Here is a 23,730-nt window from a genome sequence, read left to right on the forward strand (position 1 = left end):
TGTTTGTCCGCGTTATTACATTTGAAGATACATCATCATTATCATGGAAGGGAACGACCGAAGGTAATCAATTATGTATTATGCAACCCAGTAGACATTCGCTGCCAAGTTCCTACCTTGTAAGTTGTCTGTATGGCCGTACCAATAAGTTAGCGCAGCATGCTTGGTCTTGAAATGTTCGTAAGAATCCATAGATGTAGAATATCTACATTGTTCATCTTGATGTGTTTTTAAATTCTTACAAACTAACTGAATCGATCTGCTTAAAGAAATAACAACATTTGATACATGTAGACTCTGATTTGAATGTATTCCATTTTGTGTTCTTCCTCAGACACCATACCATTCTTACTGAGGGAGAAGAACCTGTGCCCCTACAGTCCGCCGATTCACCTTTTTATCAGTGCCCATTCTGCTCTTATAAGACTGCAGAAAGGCATTTGGTGATTAACCACATACAAAATCATGCAACGGTGAAACATAAAGGTCAAAGCCAATGTTAGGGCATAACTTGAACAACAAACAAAATGCATGTGAACAGACAACATACATATGTGTATATATAGGTACTTTATTTATCCCAAAGGAAAGTGATACACAAGCAAGGTAGAAAGATACATATTTAAAATACTAGTAAAGGGTAAAAGTAAACAAGTAGAAAACTGAGGTATTACCTTTATACTGGTGTACAGCAGAAATAGCCTTAAATATGCACTGTAAATATACTGCATCTATAAGCATATAAGCACTACATACATACATGTATTGCTACCAAAAAGAGCTGCAAACTATTGTTAACTGTCAGCCACTGTCAGTTGCAGCACACAAAGGTTAAAGGTAGCATATAATAATGTTAAAATGTGCAACAAAAAAGAGGAGTAAAAGTAGCTCTTTTTTTCGTTTTAGTTTTTGAAAGTAGCTCTCATCCTAAAAAAGGTTGGAGACTGTTATAGAACGATACATTTGACAATTTTAAGCTTGAAAAATTAAGCTTCAGAGGAACAGGTGGGGCTTGAAAAGGCCCACCTGTTCAAAGTGGGGAATGACAGAAAAAGTTTGAGAACCACTGCTGTAGGAGAAGCACCCCTTTATAAGTAGTGCTATGGCGGCATCTCAGTGGTGCTCTGCAAAGAATATGGGAGATAAAGTCATCCTGCCAAAAATTCTTTCCATGGCCCCACTGGACAGAGAAGCAGCTCTCCATAACCTTGGTGAAGCCAGCAACCTGCGGGACGAAGACAGCTGGGAAGACAGGATGGACCCATTTATGTTCAGGTTCAAATTTGAGTCGGACTATTTAATGTTTTTTGAGCAGTGCATTAATAAAGAAAACCTTAAGGTTCATGCCTGTTTTGAAGAGCGCGGTTGAATGTTTGCATCAGCAAAGCCTTTCACTGTTGTATAGATTTTTTTTTTGTATACTTGGTTTGGTTTTTATATTTACTGTATTTGCTTTTTCGGTTCTGTTATCTTAATGATTGTTCTGTTATATGATAAATGTTGTAAATAATAAATGCTTTTTCTATCATTCTATGAAATGCAGTGCAATGTATCATTTGAAATATATGGACTAGATATGAGTATGCACAGAACTAACTAAATGAATAATCAATTAAAACAAATATTAAATAATATACTTAAATACACTAATATATCAATTAAAACAAATATTAAATAATGAACTTAAATACACTAATATATCAATTAAAACAAATATTAAATAATATACTTAAATACACTAATATATCAATTAAAACAAATATTAAATAATATACTTAAATACACTAATATATCAATTAAAACAAATATTAAATAATGAACTTAAATACACTAATAGAAAATATGACTTTTTATACCACATATTTAAATACATTCATGCATTTAATTAGTATGAAGTTTTTTAATTATATTTAGTCGAGTGCAGATTTGTATTTGTACTTATTGTAGTTGTCCAGCAGATGATGCTGTTTGTGTCATTAGGATATCCATACACCCCGCCCATCGGACGTCCAGCCCCGCCCACATCCGACCCCGCCCCATTCCGCGTTCCGCAGCCAGGGCATATAGGAGAGTCCTGCTAATCAAAGATGTCCGCCGGAAGTAACGTAGTTGTCGCTTTATTTGGAAATCATTATTAATAAATGTGTATGTGTTATTAAACAGCTTGAGGAATTATTTTAAAAAGATTAAAATAAATATATTGTTCTTAAGGCTTTAAACACAATTGATTTGTATTGACATTTAAAACCTTAATATACAGAGATATTTACAGTTTAAGCCTATTATACAGAGTCTATCTTAGTTTACTGGAAATCATGAGTAGAACTTTGTTAATCTAATTGGTAACACTTGTACTTTTCCCAGACATGCCAAAATATCCGCTTGGAGAAAGGCCAATGGATGTCTGGGTTATAGACTGGGTTATAGGTTGTATCACTAGCCGTATGTGATACACATGTTCCAATAAAGTTTTGGGGTTCATGTTCCAATAAAGTTTTGGGGGGGATATACTTTAATACAATATAATAAGTGTGTCTTTATCTAACACATACAGTAGGTAAATGTTCTTAATTTATGTTCTTAAACATTAACAGGTTAGAGCTGTTTTAATGAAATCAGATACTAAAAAAAATTATCGTCTTTTTTGTTTTTCATAAACGTTTCAAAAAGTTTCATAAACCCTTTTAATTGCAGGCCTGTTGTATTGTTAGGTCAACATGTCCAAGAGGAAATACAGTAACTAATCATCATGACTGAAATACAATGTAGGCCTACTGAGTGGAGTGTGAAACAATGTGCGCTATAATCCAGGCATGTTTCTGTGTCACTCAAGGCCTGGTGGAGCAGATCAATAGGGCCTGTGTCTACATTGTTGAGCCCCTGTAACGCATTCTCACTTAAGTCACATGCACGTACTTGAGATGCCGTTACCGTGACAACAATGTGACTGGAGAATGGTGATGGTGTAGAGTTGTAACCATGGCATCTAATCTGCTATATTTGCAGCTACACACATCTCAAATCCCACACATTCAGCCTGCACTTTTGTCTGAAAGTGGAGGCATGCGTGACACACAATTTGAGCCAATCAAAAAGCTCCAAAATATAGAGTGCAACATGCAGAATCAGGTCATTCACAATGTATCTGGGGTCATGTCACACAGCATATAATTCACGAGTCCAATTCTTTGCTGGTCTATTTCCAGAAAGACATCAATAATTTGTGGCTTTCTCTGCATACATGGATGAAAGTATACTGTACGTGACTTGTCGTTAGTTGTATAGCATGCAGTGAGCACCGACTACCCATTACTGGAATTAATGCACATTAATGTTTCATTGCGGCCCATTACAGAGTTATATCTTATCAGGCAGAAAACCCATGGCTTCTTAAAATGCCCACTGGAGGTTCCTATGTTTTCATGAGACAGTAGGCTCCATGTTTGCCTGTGTTCTCAGTCAGACTGCAGATGGCATTCTTTGGCAGGATGGTGGTAATGCCCATGTACTGTTACACTTAATTGCCAACCTTAATCTATCTAGGGAAGTTACACTGAGAGCACTGTTTGTATGTCAGCTATACATAATAAATCCTTGACTAGAATCTTCTCTTCTGGCTACTGGACTAGTGGGGGGTTAAGGGCCTTTCCAATGGGCCCTTCAGTGGGGGAAATAAAAAAATCAGCTGTTTCAGTTCACCTAGCTTTACTATGACCAGAGGTGGGAAGTAGTGGAGTACAAATACTTTGTTACTGTACTTCAGTACATTTTTCTGGTATCAGTACTTTACTCCAATAATTATTTTCTGACGACTTTTAACTTTTACTTCTTACATTTTCCAAACAGGCTGGTTACTTTAGTTTGAATGTGTGTTTGGTGGCGTGATCATTATTATTTAGAGTCATTGCGTGCCTATTGATTTGAACACGATCCGTGTATCCATAATTTCCTGGTCTTCTCTAAAGAAGAGGGACCAATGAAAACGTTGTCATGTTGCCGTTGTTCAGCATGGAAACATTCATTAGCTAACAATGACATTATTGTTCTATTAATATAAAGGGAGGTCAGGTACTCTTTAAAACAGCTGCTAGTTATGGGTACTTTTTACTGAAGTACATTTCAAAGCCCATACTTCTTTACTTTTACTTGAGTAAAGAAGTTTAGTCAGTATTTCTACTTTTTAAACACGAGTATCTGTAATTCTACTTGAGTAAAGGATGTGTGTACTTTTGCCATCTCTGCTTATGACTGAGGCATCACAAGACACAATAAAGAATTGATTAAAAAAACAACTTTATTTGGGGATTTGAAAACTGCTTAGTCTTACAAATGAATTGAATGATTTCACAATTTCATGATTACATTACATATGTTTGTAGTGGTCATTAGTGTAAATTATTACTAATGATCCCTACAGATGAAGTAAGAATCTGGCATCTGAGCCAGTTTTGCTCGGAAAAACTGATTTCTTCAGAGAGAAATCTTGGTTGAAAACATGCCAATAACAAATGAATCTGCTCTCATCAACCTTGAGAACAAAGCAGGTGTTTAATGATTAATAACAAGATTAATGTTGCTTCTTCAGAGTTCTTGGTCCAAGGCGGTGGTCTGGGTGTTCCCAGAGGAGGGGTGGGGGCCGGTGGAGATGTAACCTGCAGAGACCTCTGGCAGCAAATCACATACTGAGAATAGGATGTCATAACTGTATCATGCAAACACTAACCTCTGCATGCATTTCTCCAGCTCTTTATTGAAGCTATATATTACTGTTAAAGTAGAAACAGACATCCAGGGATAGGAAACAGATAAGTGATGAAAGATCAAACCAGTAAAAAACTAGAATTGTCTTGAGAACTGAATAAATTCATGGACATAATCAATCTCTCTGCTGATGGGTTCTTGAGAATTTTTACGAGTTTTTTCCTCCCAAAACTCTGGCAAGGATGACCCAGATCTTCTGTGATTTCTGAAGAAAAACATGTATGGCAGTATTGAGGTTTTCTGGGGACATACAGTAATTTACCCCTTCATCTGGTCTGAAAGAGTTCAGGGCACCTCATTCAAAGGTAGATAACCAAAAGCAAGAAGAAGGTAAATGATCGGAGAGGACTGTGTAAGAAAGGCGGACAAAGAGAAAGCTCAGACAGATGGATCGCATGTGGATGAGAGTGCGCCTCCTTAAAAAATAGTCTGATCTCTTGTTATCAACATGCTGCATTAGTTTCTTCTCAACCTCTCAAATCCATTCTCTTAGAAAAATTACACTTAAAAGAATGTGTAACCAATTCAAAATAGTATTTTTTTCTACCAATGACTTGTCAAGAAGTTGTATTTTTGGCACTTGGCACTTGGCACGGATACGATGGGTGAAAAAGTCCTGTTCCAAATCACATAACAAATATTGGTCTTCAGTGATTCTGTCTTTGTTGTGTTGGCATACAAATTCCTACCTATTTAATGGAATTGGAGGATACTCAATGGGAATATTTGCTGATTTCTGAAGAATTAAAGTAGAATTGCCTCATGTTCACAAACACAGAATGCTTGCAAGCTGTTTAATACTGAAGCCAGGAGAAATATTTGATGGTTGCAAAATGTTTTGACTCTCTGCAGGTTTGTAAAACAAAGCTTAAATCATTTTGTGTATTCAGGCCTCTCCTTAAATCTACCATCTCCTGGGTCTTAGACTCATTTTTTTGTTTAATTTAACATACAATGAACAAAATGTCTTGATAATATATACTATATACCACAAGTATGAGCACACTCGTCACACATATGTGATTTTTGGTCATGTTATGCCAAAAACCACGCTTTGAGTAAGTCTTTCCACAAGATTTTGGAACCTGTTTGCAGGGATTTGTTCCCTGTGCATTCCGGGTACATCCCACAATTGTTGGATAGGGTTGAGGTCAAGAAGACTCGGTGCTCGCCAGTGGACTTCTTCACACCAAACTGGAAAACATTTCTCTTTATGGCCCTATGCTTAGGGTGATGCAGTTGGAAAAAGTTAGGGACGTAATGTTGAGCAAGCCCACATGTACAGGAAGGACAAAAGAGAAGAGAAGGAGTGAACTACTTAACTAACTAAGTTTGACATTACTTTCTTAATGTATACCCCTGCTTTATCATTATCAAGTGCTTGCAATTTCAAAGAACAGTCAGAGGCTCTAAATAAAGAACAGCAGAGCCACACATTTGGACTTGAGCAGAGTTGTTAATGACTTTGCAGAGTGCAATGCCTTTAAAAGGAACTTCTCGTTGTTATGGAGTGGGATCAGGGATTGAAACCTGGAGCAATGTTATCTTTTGTAACTAGTCTTCTGTTTGAAAATGCAGAACTAATTTAGTTTGTGATAACATGTATCCACTGTGCCATTACGGCTGAAATATATAAAGTGTGTGTGTGTCTGTGTGTGTGTGTGTGTGTGTGTGTGTGTGTGTGTGTGTGTGTGTGTGTGTGTGTGTGTGTATATTTGTATATGTGTGTAGCCTATGTGTATGTGTGTGTGTCATTTTTTCTGGGAGGAAACACCCTGCAATTAATTATTCTTCATCTTCCATCTTTTCCTCAATATCCCCACTCTAATCGCACTTTATTCTCCCTTTCTAACATCTCCAACTTCTTCCTCCCCCCTTCCTTATCCCTCTTTCTCTTCCTCCCTCACTGGCTTCCCAACTGCCCATTGCTCACCTTCTTTTCTCCTCCTCTTTCCCTCCCTCTCAGTCCTCTCTTCCTCCTCCTCCCTGCTGTGTTTTCCAGACACACGCTTTCCATTTCTGCAGTGGGCTGCCAGTCTATGAGCTGGAGAGACACTCAGACGACTCTCACTGGAGGAAATCTTCAAAAACACACTTTTCCTGCAGCTTTTTGTGCTTTTTTGTGGATGCAACGTGAGACCTACTATTGCTTTTCTTATTTTCAGGTCGGGTAATTTGAAAAGAAAGCTGCAATGCTTCCATTCTACCTCCTGACTTTAGCTGGTGAGTACTTTTATTTAATGGTCCTGCCAATGCCAGTATGAGGGCATGTTTCTGTTAACGCCAGTTGCTATGATTCATTCTTACCATTCTCTCACTCCAATTTCTCTCTTCTTCTTTATTTTTCCTCAAAGCTACCATCCAAGCACACAACCTGTTGCCAGGCTCCTGCAACTTCGAGTCCAACACCTGCGGATATACGTCAGATCCAGACTTTACAAGCTGGACGCTGCACAAAGATGGTACTGGGAGACGCTCTGCACAACATCTTAAGTCTTTAAACATTACAATTAGTGGCTTTTGCTTGATGTAGGCTTCATCGTGTTTCTTTTAGCAGTGGTTGCAGGTTTAGCTGTGATGTCAATCCAATCCAATGCACTTTATTTCTATAGCACATATTAAAAACAGAGGGTTTACCAAAGTGCTTCACAGCAAACATAACATTATAATAAAATATAATATTACAATAATAGATAAAAGGCATACATAAGAAAATATAAAAGGTATAGAATTAATACAAGGTAAAGGCTATGGACAGACAATAAAAGCATACAAATCGATAAAACATAGCTCAAACTGACTCGAAAGCGAGGGAAAAGAGGTGGGTCTTTAGGCGGGACTTAAACGTTTGGAGGGTGGGCGACAATTTGACATGGGGGGGCAGGTCGTTCCAGAGCCTGGGGGCTACTGCTGAGAAGGCTCGGTCTTCCCTGGTCTTTTTCGTGGTTTTAGGGACTACTAGCAGCAGCTGATCAGCCGACCTCAAAGACCTTGAAGGGGTGTACACCTTTAGGAGGTCGGAGATGTACTGAGGGGCCAGCCCATTAAGCGATTTTAAAAACAATCATTAAAATCTTAAAATGAACTCTAAAATGGATAGGAAGCCAGTGGAGGGAAGCCAGAATTGGTGTGATGTGCTCATGCTTGCGTGTTCCTGTCGTAGTTGTTTTGGTGCTGGTTTGGCGTTACCATAGAGGCTCACTGGTGAAAAGAAGCCCATCTGCTCTGCATTGACTCCAACATCTGGAGTCAGTGAAATAACAGATTTTGGCATTCTTGCAGCGTTGGTACTGCAGCTGATCCAGATGAGTTCCTTACACACCCATATCTAAGTTGTGTCAAGTGATCAAAGCCAACAGATGAATGCAGATTAGATCATGTGTACATTACGCTGTCTACCATCTGTCGCCAACTGCTATAACATTCTCTTTTGTTGTATATGTGCTATGTGCTGAGATGTCATACACATGAAGACTGTGGTGAAATAATGGGATGGATCTAGCTGCAGGAGACCCATGCCTCATGGTGCACTAGCAGCAGGATCCTGTCAAGTTAATTGCGACAGGAAGCAGGCCCGCTTTCAGAGGTGGAGCTTATGTTTATGTTACAAAACACTCAGCTCTCTGACCTGATTTGAATTGCACAACATTTGTCCCTAAAGTTAAATGTTTTCACTTAAAATAACTAAATCTGCCAGGTATGTTTTGGCAGCTCTTAATGAATGTTACACCAGGAATGGTCAGAGAGCAAAATCCTAAATATTTGAAGCCGTGTACCAAGTGCTGTAGTGTTGATAAAATAAACACTCTTACCTCTTTAAGGGTGCATGTCAGCATTTTGGGAAATGTACTTATTTGCCTTTGTTCCATGAGTGAAATAAGAATATGTATACCAACCCAAGGGGTATAACCTCTGGTATCTAAAAGTAAAGCCAATGTGGAAGTTGCTTAACCTGTATTCTATCTAATGGCCAGCAGGGGGGGGACTCCACTGATTGCAAAAAGGAGTCTAATTGTATAGAAGTGAAGTCTATAGGCGCTTTCACAGGAATAGTTCCGATAGTTCCTGGGATTTTGCGTTCACACCAAAAAGATCTGGAACTAGAACTTTTTTTTTCGGGAAGCTTTTCACCCTTTTTCAGTCCCTGCTAGAGAGGTGGTATTTTCCTGGGGAGGAAAAAGGTTCCAATTTCTGATTGGCTGGGCGAATTGCAAACCACGGCCGTAAAACTCTGAAAAGTTTTGCGAAGCCGCCATTTTATTTGCTCGCATTTGCATTGTTAGCATTAGCATTAGCCCAGCGCACTAACGGAGAAAGACTAACTTATGGCAACACAAAATAAAATGTGGGAGCGGTGGACTGATGAGGAGGTGTCGGCGCTTCTGGCGATTTACTCGGGACTTCGGGTGGTGATTTACAGCGACACCCGAAGTCCCGGAGTCCGGGGGACTCCGGGACTTCGGGTGGCAGAAGTGACGTCAGCGGCTTCATTTGCGTAATCCTCCCTCAGGGACCAAGCCCCCAGGAAGTGCACCGGACTCTGAGGAAATTATTCGTTGTGTCCAAACGGCGGTACTGCAACTTCCGTATCAGTCCGTGATGTCCCTGGGCCCAGAAATACTTTTTCCCATTGACTAAAATTGCGAAGGAGTGGTCTGTAAATCGTTGGATAATTTTTTTTTAACCAAATAAATTACCCAGTATGAACTATTGTATAGCCCTTATACATTAGGTCCTCAAGTTGTAAAATGTGCTAATAACGTTATTCTGAAAGTTATTTTCCTCTGCATTATGTACGCGCATCTGAGAGTGGGAGCTCGAGGGGCGGTGTTTAAGGGGCAACTCAACTGCGCATGCTCTATGAGCGCACATACGGGTTCTTCTGCTCTGACAGCCAGGCATGACGGGTAATCTGTGACGTTTCGCTCTCTCAAAAGTTGGGCCATTTTGTCCTCATGCGGCCGCCAATGAGCAGCTCTCATAGGAAAGAACGTGACCCCGCCTCCGACACTGTATCCAGTTCTTATTATACATCCATGTCAGGGACTTATTCTGGTCTGAATGTGATTTACTGGGACAGTTCCGGGACTAAAGAGTTCGGCGGGACTAAGTACTGGGAACTAAGTACGATAAGTACATGGTGTGAAAGCGGCTAGGAAATTACCCAACCTCTCAATTGATTTATTACCTCAGTTAACAATTTACTGATGAGTTTATGGTCTCAAATACTAGTTGTAAGTTGCCTTCATAGCGGCCTTATGTGTATTTTGGTCCTATTAAGGGTAAAATAGACGATATAGCTGGGAAGATTTAGGGCGGGTCTACAGTACCTTGTTATTGAGACGTCCATAAAACAGCATTGTTGAGCGTTGTATTTTGCAAAAGTCGATGGGCTCGCTTATTCCATTGGATTTTGGAATATTGCAGTAAATACATGGTTCATGTTTTTCGGAAAAATAATCATCCCAAATGAACACAATTTGTATGATTAAAGCATAAATGCAGGCAAACAATGCATTGCTAACTTCTGGATTGGCCTACATAAAAACGTCAGCACTGTATCAAGTTTAAAAAATATAAGGGAAAATGGCAAGGCAGAACTAAGGGTTAATATGCTGCGAGCTGGTCATTATTGCGAAAGGAACCAGCCAGGGTTATCAGGACTCTTTTATCACCCTGAAGGGTTCTACTTATTACAACTTTTTTTCCTCCACCTTGCTCCTACTTATCCGAAAATTGTTCTGCTGTTAAGCGAATCTCGGTCTCACTTTTAGTCTTCACTCTTGGATACATAAACCAGTTTCTCTCTTCCTGTTTCCATCCTTGTTGCTATTGAAACCAGCTTCTTAAAAGGTCAGAGTAGTTAACTCAGTTCTTGGTCAATTATTGTTTTCGCTCACTCCCCTTTCATTTCTATGCTCTGTGCAGCACAGCTGACTGTAATAGAAAAGTGAAGTCATGCTAACAGCAATTTTTACGTCATTTGTTCTTAATCCAAACAAGGCAGATACACTGATTCAATCAAGGCAACATGTCAGCTTAAAAGCGAGCCAAGGTTATGATGTTTATATTCTGTCTACAAACATTTGTAAACAATTAGAGTTTATTCGCAAAAAAAGACGAAAGACATCTTGAATTGACCACATTAACAGTAAAATGAGCTCAGGCAATAGGAGCCCCAAGGCTGCAGGGCATTCCACTGGGACAACAAATAAATCACAGACTCAGGAGAGATCAGAGACCCCTGGAGCAAAAAAGAAGCTAGGAGTCTGTGTTATGGTGGGAGCTGAATTCAAATTGGACATTTCCATTAGACATTATCCAGCCTTCTACATGTTTCTTCCCTGTTCTATCCCTAACAGAAGCTGTTGGGTAGATTGCATAATCCTGACTTTTTAGCTAGCGCCACCATCAGGTCTACATTTTAATTTGCCCTGAGCTAAAGTTTGTTTGCTGACATGCTAAACTGTGGCGACAATGGCCAACTAGACCTGCTGAAAGGCAACACGTTAGCCATTAGCTCAGTAATGGCGCATTTCCAATACAGCGCGGAGCGCGGTTTAAGCGTGCCGTGCCCGGACCGTTTTTGGTTGCGTTTCCACTAGGCGTAGTTCTGGCTAGCGGTATACTCTTTCACAGTTTTTCTGGCTCTCCAAAATCGAGGTTCTTTCCGGGCCAACAACCGGGCTGAGTATGCTAAACTAGTGAGAGAATCACTGGCAACTACAACAAAATGAACATATTTGACTGTGATTTAATTGTAATACACGTTTCAAAATGATGCCAAAGTAACAACATACTGATACCGGTTAGTAAAAACCATGAATCAATGCTTTGACAAGTCTGCAGACAGACGGCAGGCGAAACACCTTTTAAAATGCGTGTTTTCTGAATGGAGATTGGCTAAGTTAACGTTGCATATGCTCCGACCGTCCACACTCACAACAACGGCCTATACAGACATAAATAAACCTGTGACTGTATTCGTCATGACACAGGCAGTCTGTGGTTTGTACTTGTTTAACTTTTGTCTAGTTTCTGAACAGATATGAGGAGCTGTGAGCTCTGAGGGCTAACAGCTAACGGTTGATGTTGGTTTTGTGTTTCGCATTGAAGATGACGTCACGGCTCCGCCTACACTGCGTTACTATAGTTACTACCCCAGCTACTAAACTGTAATATGTATTGCTTGTTGCTTTGGGCTTTGATGACGCCAAAAGCAAGCAGGTAGCTCACTCGTTAGCAAACATTGTAGAAGTAAGCGATATATGACTTTCTGCGAGGATTTTCTTGACTTTGTGCTAAACACTTGTTTTTATGTTGGTCATTGTAATATTGAAAGTACAACCAGTTGAGGAATTCCATAAAATATAATAATATTTTTTGACCGAGTTGGCCTGAAAGTTTATTTATTACAATGCAGACTGCCATATCTCATTTACAGCTGACAGGTGATGCTAACTGACTTTATGATAGAGACACTGACAAAATGAAAGGCAACCACTAAACTAACAATGAATTACAAATTAGACAGTTTCCAGTCTGGTGTAAAGTAAACCTTCAGTTTTGTTATGCAAAGGAGTTTATTTTAATTGTATTTAAATCTCTAGTAAGAAAGAAGTAGTGTCTAAACTAATTTAACTCAACAACTGATGTCAATGAAAATGAATGCATAAAAAATAAACATTTGGATCAGTCAAATAAAGTCAAAAGCTATCAATATTTGTCCTTTTAATCACATGTTTGTTCTTTGTCAGTGGCATTTTTTCCAATGTTTTCTCTAAATCGGAAATACCTTTTTATTTCAGGCCGTTTTGTGTCGGTGGAAGCAGCCGTGAGCGACGACCAGGAGGATCAGATAGGTGCAGATGGCGGACCACAGAGAGAGACCTCAGGGGTCCTGCTGAGCCCGGCTCTAGAGCAGGGCGAGTGGAGCTGCCTGAGGCTCGTCTACCAGATCAGCGGGTCGGGGAGCCTGGAGGTCCTGCAGAGCACTGAGGGAAAGAGCTTTGACAGACCGCTGTGGAGCAGCCAGGCACCCTCTGACAGCTGGGTCATCTCCAGCATGGACCTGCAGAACACCACCGAGCCTTACACGGTGAGAGGACTTCTGAAATAGTGTCTAATCTTTGTCTGAAAGGCTTGAAATAGAAAACATAGTAAAGTAAAAAGTAGCCAAAGTAAAATCCACAAAGAGGCACCAGGGAAGAAAATATATCAGTGTAGACAGTGTTCATCCTCTTGCTTGAACATGCTTATTAAAGGTCAAGCCCACCTGCCCAATAACATGTAATGCCTAAATTGTAGAATTGTCAAATGTTGGTTAAATTATCGCTTAACTGAAAAGCTCAGAAGATCACCAAAAGCATTTGTCATATTCATCATATGGCTACCACGAAAACCAACAGCAAGTGTAATGTCAATTTCACATTCAGTTTTAGTGATATCGTAGACAAACGGAAAGTAAACCTAAGATGGTTACTTTTGGGGGCTGTTTGGAAACATTACATATATTGAAAACTACTCAAATAAAAGTAACAGGTATGAGCAGTCCACTGTTAGGGAACAAACATCCAAGAATTGGAAAAACTGTTTCTGCTCACAGGTATATTCTCTCTTTGTTAAAGGAACCTGGAAAATGCAAAAACCAAGTTCTCATGCTGTCGTTGAAAGGAGGCCAAAACTAGATTTATGTAAATTACACATGGGGCCCAAATTGAGGCAAGGACAAAGTGTGCAGAAACAATAACACACACCTTCACATGCACACATTATCCAAACACTGTGTGGGAATAGTACAGCACATGTTTATATTACATCCAGACTCGGGCAGAGCTGTCTGTGACAGGGTCGTGACCTACATAATGGAGAGAGGGGTGTGTGCTATGTGTGGGCCCCTCAGTGCATTAATGTATTTCAGACCAGACCTAGGTAAAAAAAGAAGGGAAAATGTCAGAGGTAGAAGAGAACTGACTGATAAATCGTTCTGCTCTCTAGTCTCACTGAACCGAAACCAAGCAACTCATTCTCATAGCTGGAACTCAGGCCTCCTACCAAATATCCCTTTATCACTTTCACCTTTCAATTACAAATATTCTAGATGGGAAACATGCTAATTTTCCTTCTAGTTAGAAGAAAAGGAAAAATGATACCAATAAGAGAAAGTTAACAACTACTGTTAGCTAGAAAATACAGTGAAACCCCTAGCTGCTATATTCTAGCGATAGCATCCTGTTGCAGAGATTTGTTTAAAAAAAAGTGTTTATTGTTAACCAATAATACCTATTTAGCATATATTGAATATATTGCATCATGTGCTACACTAGTTCTGCTAATAATACCGAATGAAAGATTACAATTAGTCATTAAAGTTATGTAACGTAACGAGTGGCAAACAAATCTATTGACCTTTGCTTACGCTAGCTGGTGTTATTGTTAGCACAACATGAAGAGGGGGAAATTATTACTTATTTTGTTGCTAAATCTTACTAAACCAAACTTTTTAAGTTTCAGTTATATCAAAATAGTGGTTGTATGTTTAGCCTCCTTGGTGTTTTTTGGTGGAGGTGGGGCTAATTGAAAAATGAATTTCCCCCTAGGGGATAAATAAAGGTTAATCTTCTTCTTCATCTTCCTTTTTAACGCATATTATTTTTGCAGGATTTGAATCCGTGCTTGACCCTTCTCAATTCTTGCAGCTATAAAGAGACAGAAACGTTCTCAGGAATTGGTGGAGACCAAACCAGAGCCTTAAATAAATGAGCTAACATAACGGTGCACACAAACTGTGAAAAAGCTATAAGCAGCAAAAACAGTGGAAAAGCAATTAGCCCACTCCGAACTGGCATGTTTTAAACGGTCACTGCACTAGTTTGTCTAAATAAGTTCAAATTACCTCTGATATCATCAGGGCCGTCCCTCCCTACAGGCCGATCATGGGGGCTGCATGGGGCCTCACATTGCGCAGGGGGCCTCAGCTTATGAGCTCGGCTTGTGCGCAGCTCTCAGCGCTGAGAAACTGTCTGTCTAGTTGGCTTACATTGGCTAGCATTTTTTCCCCTTGTATTCATTTTTATGTCAATTTGCACATATCATGGTGATGCTCAGCCTCTCCCCTTAACTCCTAACAGCCATCATCATGTCAACCACAACACAGAGAAATACTGATAGAAATGTGTGTGTAGTTGTTGATACATTGCTGACAGAGGGAACTACATTTGAATACAGATTTAAGAAGTATCAGGTTTTGAGCATGTAATAAGCATGTTTTGTCCTGACTATATTACAACTATATATATTTTATACATTTACCATTTACCTCACTGTATAAAAAAGTAACTGTGTTGATGATAATAATAAACAGGAATTATATTTGCAAAAAAATTGTTTCACTCCTGTCGGTGGGGGGGGGGGGGGCCTCATCTCACAATGTCGCTTGGGGCCCCAAGTTTGGCAAGGGACAGCCCTGGATGTCATGCCTGATCTCACACACACGTTCAAACCATGACCTCATGCTTAAACAAGTGTGTTTCTTCTCCGTCTCCCTGTGTGTCGATTCTTCTCTGTGCAAGTCATTTTACGGAAAACCTGCCGCTTCAAAAGCAAATTAGATTTATGTGCGTTTCGTGCGTGCTTTCTCTTTGACTTCCATATAATTGCTTTCCTCCTATGATATCATCCCTGTGTCACTCCCTATCAGGATTGCAGGGTATCACTGAACATGTGTTGTCGATTAGGTTGTCATCGAAGCTAAACCCGGACCGAGCGCTGGGAGCAGCGTGGCCGTCTTTGAGATCCACATCACCCCGGGGTACTGCCTGGGTCAGTGACTTCACACATACATCACTCACGCATCTTTCTGAAATCAAAAAGAAAATAAGAATTCACATGTGCATGTACCTCCGGATGCAGACCATCTGTGCAATGTTCCTCACAAAAACATAAACAAATTATAATCAGTTTGCATTTACACCCATAATGAGTCGTCGGTTTCTCATTTCCTGCGTGTAGATTGTGATTTTGAGGAGTCTCACCTGTGTGGATACAGTAATCAGTGGAACGCTAATGTAAACTGGTATGTGGGAGGAGGCGGTTCCCAGATCCTTCACAACAACATACCAAACGACCACACATACAACAACAAGACAGGTGAGGATTATTCACAAAAAGGTGTTTTCATCCAATTACTAAGTGATCATTTTGTCCTTTTCGTTCTAATTGACCAGGTGAACGCTACATTGAAGGTCACCTATTATGCAAAATCAACTTTTTCATGTATTTTACACATCAACATGTGTCCCCTCTGTGTAAAGAGATTCTGAAAGTTTCAGGAAAAAAGATTCTCTCTCTTTTTGTCCTGATCCATTTATGTGGACTCTGAAAGTCTATGTGGGTACGCTGTAGTCGCCAACCTGACTCATATCTAAGCTCCCACTCAGGTCACTTGATGTACGTGGACTCCATCTACGCCAAGACTTTCAAAGAAGTGGCCAAACTGGTGTCTTCCATGACGACGGTGCCGATGTCCGGATGCCTGAGTTTTCAGTACCAGCGAAGCGAGGAGAGAGGGAACCTGTTCTCAGTTTTCACCAGGGACCGGCTGGGTCAGTACCAGGAGCTGTGGAGGGCCGGCTCAGAAAACCAAAACGACTGGAGCGGGACGCTGGAAGAATGGATACCTGTGCAGGTGGAACTGAAGGCACCGTACTCTGTACAGGTCAGTATGGAATTACACTTAATGTACATAGCATTTCAAAGTGTATGTGAACACTTTAAGATATTTAGATGAGACGATATGACTTTACAAAGTAAGAAATCACATTGTTTTTCTTACATGTTCCTATTTTGTTGTGTACATGTCCTATTGTCTAAAGATAAATACATATAGTATATATGATATAAGGGCTTAGTTAAATGGAGAAATAATATAAATACATGCTAGTTTGTTGGTAGCAATGCAATAACTAGGGGAAATGTCCCCTTAGAAACTAAAATGTTGAAGAATTGTTATCATTTTATGCTGAATGAAATCATAAGCAGCATTATAGGTGGTCTAATTATTCAACATGCTGCTAAAGTTTTAACTCTAAAAACAGAATGTAAAAGTGTTTGTTTTTAAACGTGTTCTTTCTTCTTACATACATGTTCTTTCTGTGTGAGGGTTTTATATTGGCGTGCACATGATGTCATGCATCTCTGTTTATGAGCTTCTCCATGTGTCTGCTTCTCAGGTGGTCTTTGAAGTGTCCTTTAACAGTGCGAGAGGTGGACGTGTTGCAGTTGATGACATTTCCTTTTCTCCAGAGTTTTGCAGCACAGACACTGGTGAGCTGCAGCTACAGTCACTCACTGTTGTTCATCCAAATTATTAACAATTGAGGATGTTCATATGCAGAGATGGCAAAAGTACACACATCCTTTACTCAAGTAGAAGTACAGATACTCGTGTTTAAAAATACTCTGGTAAAAGTAGAAGTACTGACTAAACTTCTTTACTCAAGTAAAAGTAAAGAGGGCTTTGAAATGTTCTTCAGTAAAAAGTACCCATAACTAGCAGCTGTTTTAAAGAGTACCTGACCTGCCCTTTATATTAATAGAACAATAATGTCATTGTTAGCTAATGAATGTTTCCATGCTGAACAACGGCAACATGACAACGTTTTCATTGGTCCCTCTTCTTTAGAGAAGACCAGGAAATGATGGATACACGGATCGTGTTCAAATCAATAGGCACGCAATGACTCTAAATAATAATGATCACGCACCAAACACACATTCAGACTAAAGGAACCAGCTGTTTGGAAAATGTAAGAAGTAGAAAGTACAGGTGTTTGTGTTAAAAATGTAAGAAGTAAAAGTCAAAAGTCGTCAGGAAAATAAGTAGTGGAGTAAATAACTGAAACCAGAAAAATGTACTTAAGTATAGTAATGAAGTATTTTTACTCCAATACTTCCCACCTCTGGTCATATGTCAAGTTAGTCCCCAGGGTGGTGGATTAAAATAGAGTATGGACCATCCCTAAGCATGATTGTGCTCATTACAGTTCCTTGCTTTCCTTGCATTTTTATTATTTCCTCTGTCATGTGAAACGTTCTGTTAAATATTAAGTTAAGGCCAAATACAAAACAGTGTTAATCCAACAACATCTGCTGATCCCATACATGTGATCCACAGAGCCGACCTTTGACCCCTCCATCGCTAACTGTGACTTTGAGTCTGGTTTCTGCCGCTACTCCCAGGAGCAGATGATCGGGTCGTCGTGGAGGAGAGTGTCTGTGAAGCCCAACATCTTTAGGAACGGAGACCACACCACAGGGGCAGGTGGGCTACAATGAATAATAGTCTATTTAAATGTAGGGGGCGCTATAGAGCCATTTTGCGTGCGCTGATTATGAAACTCCCAAAATATAAAACATTTCTGAGGGTTTGGAGAAAGAAGGAGGAGAGTTTACTAGATCTCTGAGGTCCACCCTTATCTCTGCAATCCCTGACTACATCAACCTTTTACTAGCATAACACTAAAATCTGTACAGTCAAGTGAATCCAGTGGAGTTTGATTGTGGGTATTGTGGTCAACTTGTTTGCTTCACAAAGCTTTTAGCCCTATTTAGCTTATTGTTTTTGCCATTTTTACTATCTGGTTTAGTAAATGTTGCCACCAGAAGCAGTTGCTTTTTTAAATTGTACATTGCTAATATGTTAGCGATTACCATTTTATTAGTGGTGGTTGCTTTGTATAGATTTTGTAGCAAAGAAAATTGGATGACACAGCTTTAAAAACCAAAGGATGATAATGTGGTAAAACCAATCTGGATTTGAGGGTTAAAATAATTTGAAAACTGTTGAATTCAAGATCAATAACAGGTGGCAGTAGTGACAGGAACACTCATGGCATGGACTCAGAGGAAGAGACCGTTTTGAAGGGAAATAAAGGCTCTCTTCTCCTTCAAGGATATTTCCTGTTGGCTCACTCCTGGCTGAGCCCACTCTCTGGTTACGTTAGTCGCCTGATCGGTCCAACTCTGCCTGGGAACATGAAGTACTGTCTGAGATTCTACTTCTCCCTGAGGGGTGAGTGGCACCCCAAAAACTCTCCGGATGAAAGAACATTTGCATAATTTTATCGCTGTCTGTGATTGTTTGATTGTAAATGCTGTGCTGTGATTTATTTGACTGACTCACTGACCAAAAATAACTCTGGCAACTTCAGGTTTCAACCAGACGGACCAGGCTCTGGCTGTGTATCTGCAGCAGGGCAGCAGCCAGGAGAGGATCTGGACTCAGGGGGAGAAGTCCAGAGGAATCTGGATCACAACGGACGTCACCTTCCAGACATCAAAGCCTGCCAAGGTCAGAAGAGAGGAAGTGGAAATATCAAAGGCAGAAAACAGTAGAGAATAAGTGTGAAAGGGAAAGAGGGAAGGATCAAAAAGGAAGTAAGTGAGGGGAGGAGAGAAAGAGGGAGACAGTGAGCCAAATCATTAATTAATAAAGGACGGGAGGAAGGAACGAAGGAAATAATAAACAAACAAGAAGGGCATTCAAAAAGTGCAGACCTCCGCCAAGGCAGCGAGCACAGAGCTTCGCTAAGGCCTTTGCCATGAATAAAAAGTAATGCTCCAGGAAGCAGATCCGCTCCAGAATGTAATGAGTTCTTCCTTGGCTCAGGATTCACCTTTCCACCAAGTTTCACTTGACATTGGGCCAGTCGTGTTTTTCTAAGCCTGCCGTATGAAAGACAAGCAGACCACAAAGCAAACTGAAGACATCCCCTCATTGGTGATAGGATTCGCGATAATAGAACAAATTATCACTTTCTCATGTTTCTCACTTTTATTCTTAAATAATAGTGTTCTGCTCTTGTGTTGGAGCCTTTTACAGTTCAGCTTTTTGATTTATCTGATTTACTACTGTGTTTGTTCATGTGCATGATGAGAAGGAATTCATCCAGATGACTAAATGCTCAAAGGATTTCCCACACTGGCCTTTTCTTCCTTTCTGAACACATTGAACCGATTTAAAGATTCCAATTGAGGATTTTTTCTTCCCCCATGAGGAAGTCTCACGCAGGGCAGAAACAGACAGAACGTGTGTGTAATGACGTGTGTGTAGTTTCTGTTTTTTCTCCAGAGATGTCTGTAAATGAGCGATGGTTTTGACCCTCTGATGGTGGAGCTGCTCACTGCTTTCCTCTGCTGTTCAGGTGGTGTTCGTCAGCACCTGCAAGAGCTTCTGGGACTGCGGCTCCGTGGCTTTGGACGACATCAGCCTGAGCCTCGGAGACTGTGAGCTGACAGAAGGTACAAACTGCAACAACCAAAACAAATCATAGCGTGCTCATACACATCTCTATTTACCCTGATCAAAAATCCATTCCCCATTTTCAATTGCAGACAGATGACATCAAAATACTCCCAAAACAATAGGCACACATGCTGTTTAGCTAAACGCAGCAATGAGAAAACTAGTTCCAGTCCGCGAGTCATGGCTGCATTATTACCACCAACAATCTAAATTCAATGGGTTTTGATGATTTCTTCAGTTGCTAAGTTATTAAAGGGCTATTGTGCTCGATGTCAGGTTCATTTTTTGTATTTGGTCCCCTACTGTCACATGAAACCAGAGCCCAGAGTGCTCTGATTGGTTAGCTGGCCGGCTCTTTTGTGATTATTCAACCGCTTAGAGATGTCCCGCCCCTTAGCCTATCAGAGAAGAAGCGCAATTGTTACAGTGATGTTATTATGATACAAAAGTAAACAAAGGAGTCCAATGGAGGCATTTCAGGCAGGGGGGGGGGGGGGGTTGGGGGAGAGTGTGTGGGAGAGAAACTCCCTCTTGAGTGAGCTTTGGGATTGTAGCCTTTGCAGACCATTTACATGCACAAAAACCTATATAACACACTACAGGAATTTGTGCCATTAAAGAACATTTGCAACTCAGAAACTGATGTCCAGACCTCCACCAGGGGTCTCTATCTCCCCTCTCAAACAAAGAAGATATCACCCTAAATTATGCCTCACAGCTCCCTGTCAGTCCAACCACTAGGACACACACCTTGTGGGTCAGAAGGGGCCGAAAACAAAAAAGTCCAATTTACAAAGGAAAACCTATAACAAAGAAACGAAGGGCCATGTGACTTCTGCTCCTTATTTGTTTTGTTTTGGTCCCTGATGTCTGCCAAAATAGTTAGTTCATAGTTTTGTTTTAAAGGCAACTATCAAATACAAGTGTTACAGATTTTTTTGTGTGTTTTCATGTTGCTGTTGCAGGCTCTGTGTTGCGGACTCTGCCCGGACACTGTGACTTTGAGGCGGGCCTGTGTGGCTACACTCAGGACAAGCAGAGTGACAGTGGAGACTGGGAGTTGAGACGAGGACCCACCCCCACCTCCTACACCGGACCGAGAGCAGACCACAGCACGGGACTCGGTGAGGGTCCCGCGCTTAACGCTCCTTCCAAATCCACAATAATCTGCACGCTCTAAAACAGGGGTGTCCAAACTACAGCCCGGGGACCAAATGCGGCCCGCGGCCCATTTTGAATCGGCCATCAGCTAATTCCAAAAGTATATTGAAATATGGCCCACAAATGAAACTTGTGCTTGTCATATACTGTACTTCTTAAATATATTTGTACAAATATATTACACAGTATTCATGTGTTAAAAGGTCAATTAAAGTTGGAAACATTTTCAAACAAATCTTAGTTGATACAAAATAATAACCCAATAACTTAATTACATAACAAGCTTGAAATACACCCTTCATATTTTCTCTTTTTACAAGCAATATGAGGCTTGTTTTTTTTAACTTATAACTGAACTGACAATGCAATATACCTCACCTCTATTTTTCTGTATGTGACCCTCAGTGAAGAAAGTTTGGACACCAGCTGCTCTAAAAGAACTAGAGAAAGTTACACAGTAACACAGCTTGAGTAACAGTCTGCGTTGAACCTGTTGACCTTTGATTGACAGGATACTACCTGCACATGGAGGCGTCGCCCATGCTGTCGGGTCAGAGCGTGCGGCTGCTCTCTCGACCCCTGAGAGGCTCCAGGGGGCCTCAGTGTTTGAGCTTCTACTACCACATGTACGGCTCAGGCACGGGTCAGCTCAGCGTTCACCTCCATAAGGATGGAGAGGGTGCGTTGCTGTGGAAACTGAGCGGAGAGCAGAGCATTGCCTGGCTCAGGGCCACGGTGGATTACAGGAGCGATATCCAGCATCAGGCAAGAAACCTCTGAGGGCTGTTTGTATTTAAAGTCTGTGCGCTGGACATGGATATTGTTAGAAAAATATCACTCAGGATGCAGTTCAATACCAAAGCAGTATACAATGTTTAGATTAGCTAAGACCCACGTTAGAAATGATCATGCTTGTCATCTATCTATCTCCATAGAGGCTAAATCATCATGTTAATCACATACTGTATCATAGGTCTAAAACAGTCCTGATGCTCTTCTAGGTAATCATACATCCTGTCATGTACACAGCTAAGGGTGGGGCCTTTGTTATCATGTGCCTATCTGATATTGGAAGAGTACATTCAGTATTTTCCCAACAGATAGGATCAGCCTATTAAACACAATACATTATATAGGATTCCTAACCTTTTGGGCTGTTTTGCAAATGAGTTAAGGCTCAGGGAGGTTTGACTGTAAATAAGGAAGATAAAAATACATATTCAACAGCTACAACAGTCAAATGCAGCCTAAACATTGCACCCTAATTGTGTCATATACAAAGATATATCAGTCACACGGGCCATATTCTGCAGAAACTGTACTTTTAATACTTTTTGCTTTATAGCTCTGTACTTCTCTCTCTGTTCCAGATTGTGTTTGAAGCCACCAGGGGTTCATCAGTAAGGAGTGACATTGCCATTGATGACATTACCTTAGAGAGCGGACCTTGCCCAGGTAAAACATCTACAGTATTGAATGTTGAACACATGGTTTAAGATTAAACATCAAAGAAGAAAATGAACAGAGAATGACCTGATTTACTTTTGTTCCCCTGCAGTAACGAAGACAGAAGCCCCTGTGGGAAGCTCCAATGACATCGAGTAGAAGGAAGATCAGCTGCGTACGATGCATGAACCCCCTCCCCCCCCCCCCGTGTTTTTTGTGTGCACATTACAGACCCCTGTGTCAATCAGAACATTTAGTAGTGCGGGTAAAAGGAAACTTTTCATGTAGTTCCGTTTTGTTGAAGCATCACCAATCAGGTGTATAATAGTCCGCATTTCTCTCTGCACTGTAGCAACAGAGTGAGTTCAACTGTGTTTTGTTCACATGTATATGCATTAGATTAATGCTCAACGCCAAATAAAACGAGAAGGTTAAAAAAAAAATACGTTGGTATCAGGGTTTCCGCTAGGATTTTTTCTCGCCGGTCAAATGTCCGGGCAGAATTCATTTTATCGGACGAATTTGAAACTTACCGGTCATATTTCAATAATAATAATAAGAGTTGTGTAGCAGAGTTTCCGTTAGCAGGTAATTACCGGACTATGAGCAGATATGCTGATGTTTAAAACTCAGTTAATGGGGCTCGTTTTTATATTGCTTCAGTTTATAATCGTTACAGATCGAAAAATTCAGATTCATTTTCCAATAAATGATTCCACAAACAACAAACAACATAATTATTACATTCAAACAAACTACTTGTAGTAGATGAAGTACATTATTCAAAAGTTTACATCAACTTTGAATAATAACACGGGAGAAACTGATGCTCTCTTTTCCTCTCTCCCTCCCTCTCTCTCCTGACAGCCCGTCAGTTTCTCATGCAGCTCCTAAAGCTCGCCAAACAGAGGCGGGGCTTCAGGTGATTATGCAGAGCTGCGTGTCTCTGTCAGACTCAGCAGCTGATCTGATCTCTCTCTCGTGTCCGGTTATACTTCACTCGCGTTTATGTCCATATCGATCAGATCCAGCTCTCCTGATCGTCCTTTATAGAGAGC

The 23,730-nt window shown here is 40.5% G+C and overlaps 1 protein-coding gene across 1 annotated transcript; it reads left to right on the forward strand.

The window, feature by feature from the left end:
* LOC117558796 (MAM domain-containing protein 2-like) lies at positions 1-23,222 on the forward strand. The gene is made up of 17 exons (XM_034235190.1): positions 1-63; positions 335-486; positions 6,927-6,984; positions 7,116-7,223; positions 12,570-12,859; positions 15,498-15,582; positions 15,772-15,909; positions 16,200-16,477; positions 16,992-17,085; positions 17,936-18,082; positions 18,713-18,832; positions 18,972-19,111; positions 19,965-20,061; positions 21,031-21,189; positions 21,738-21,991; positions 22,597-22,681; positions 22,785-23,222. The coding sequence occupies exons 3-17, from the start codon at positions 6,954-6,956 to the stop codon at positions 22,829-22,831; spliced, it is 2,073 nt and encodes a 690-aa protein (XP_034091081.1). The 5' UTR covers positions 1-63; positions 335-486; positions 6,927-6,953; the 3' UTR covers positions 22,832-23,222.
* The last annotated feature ends 508 nt before the right edge of the window (positions 23,223-23,730 follow it).

The sequence above is a fragment of the Gymnodraco acuticeps genome, unplaced genomic scaffold (genome assembly GCF_902827175.1).
Source record: "Gymnodraco acuticeps unplaced genomic scaffold, fGymAcu1.1, whole genome shotgun sequence".
Lineage (NCBI taxonomy): Eukaryota > Metazoa > Chordata > Actinopteri > Perciformes > Bathydraconidae > Gymnodraco > Gymnodraco acuticeps.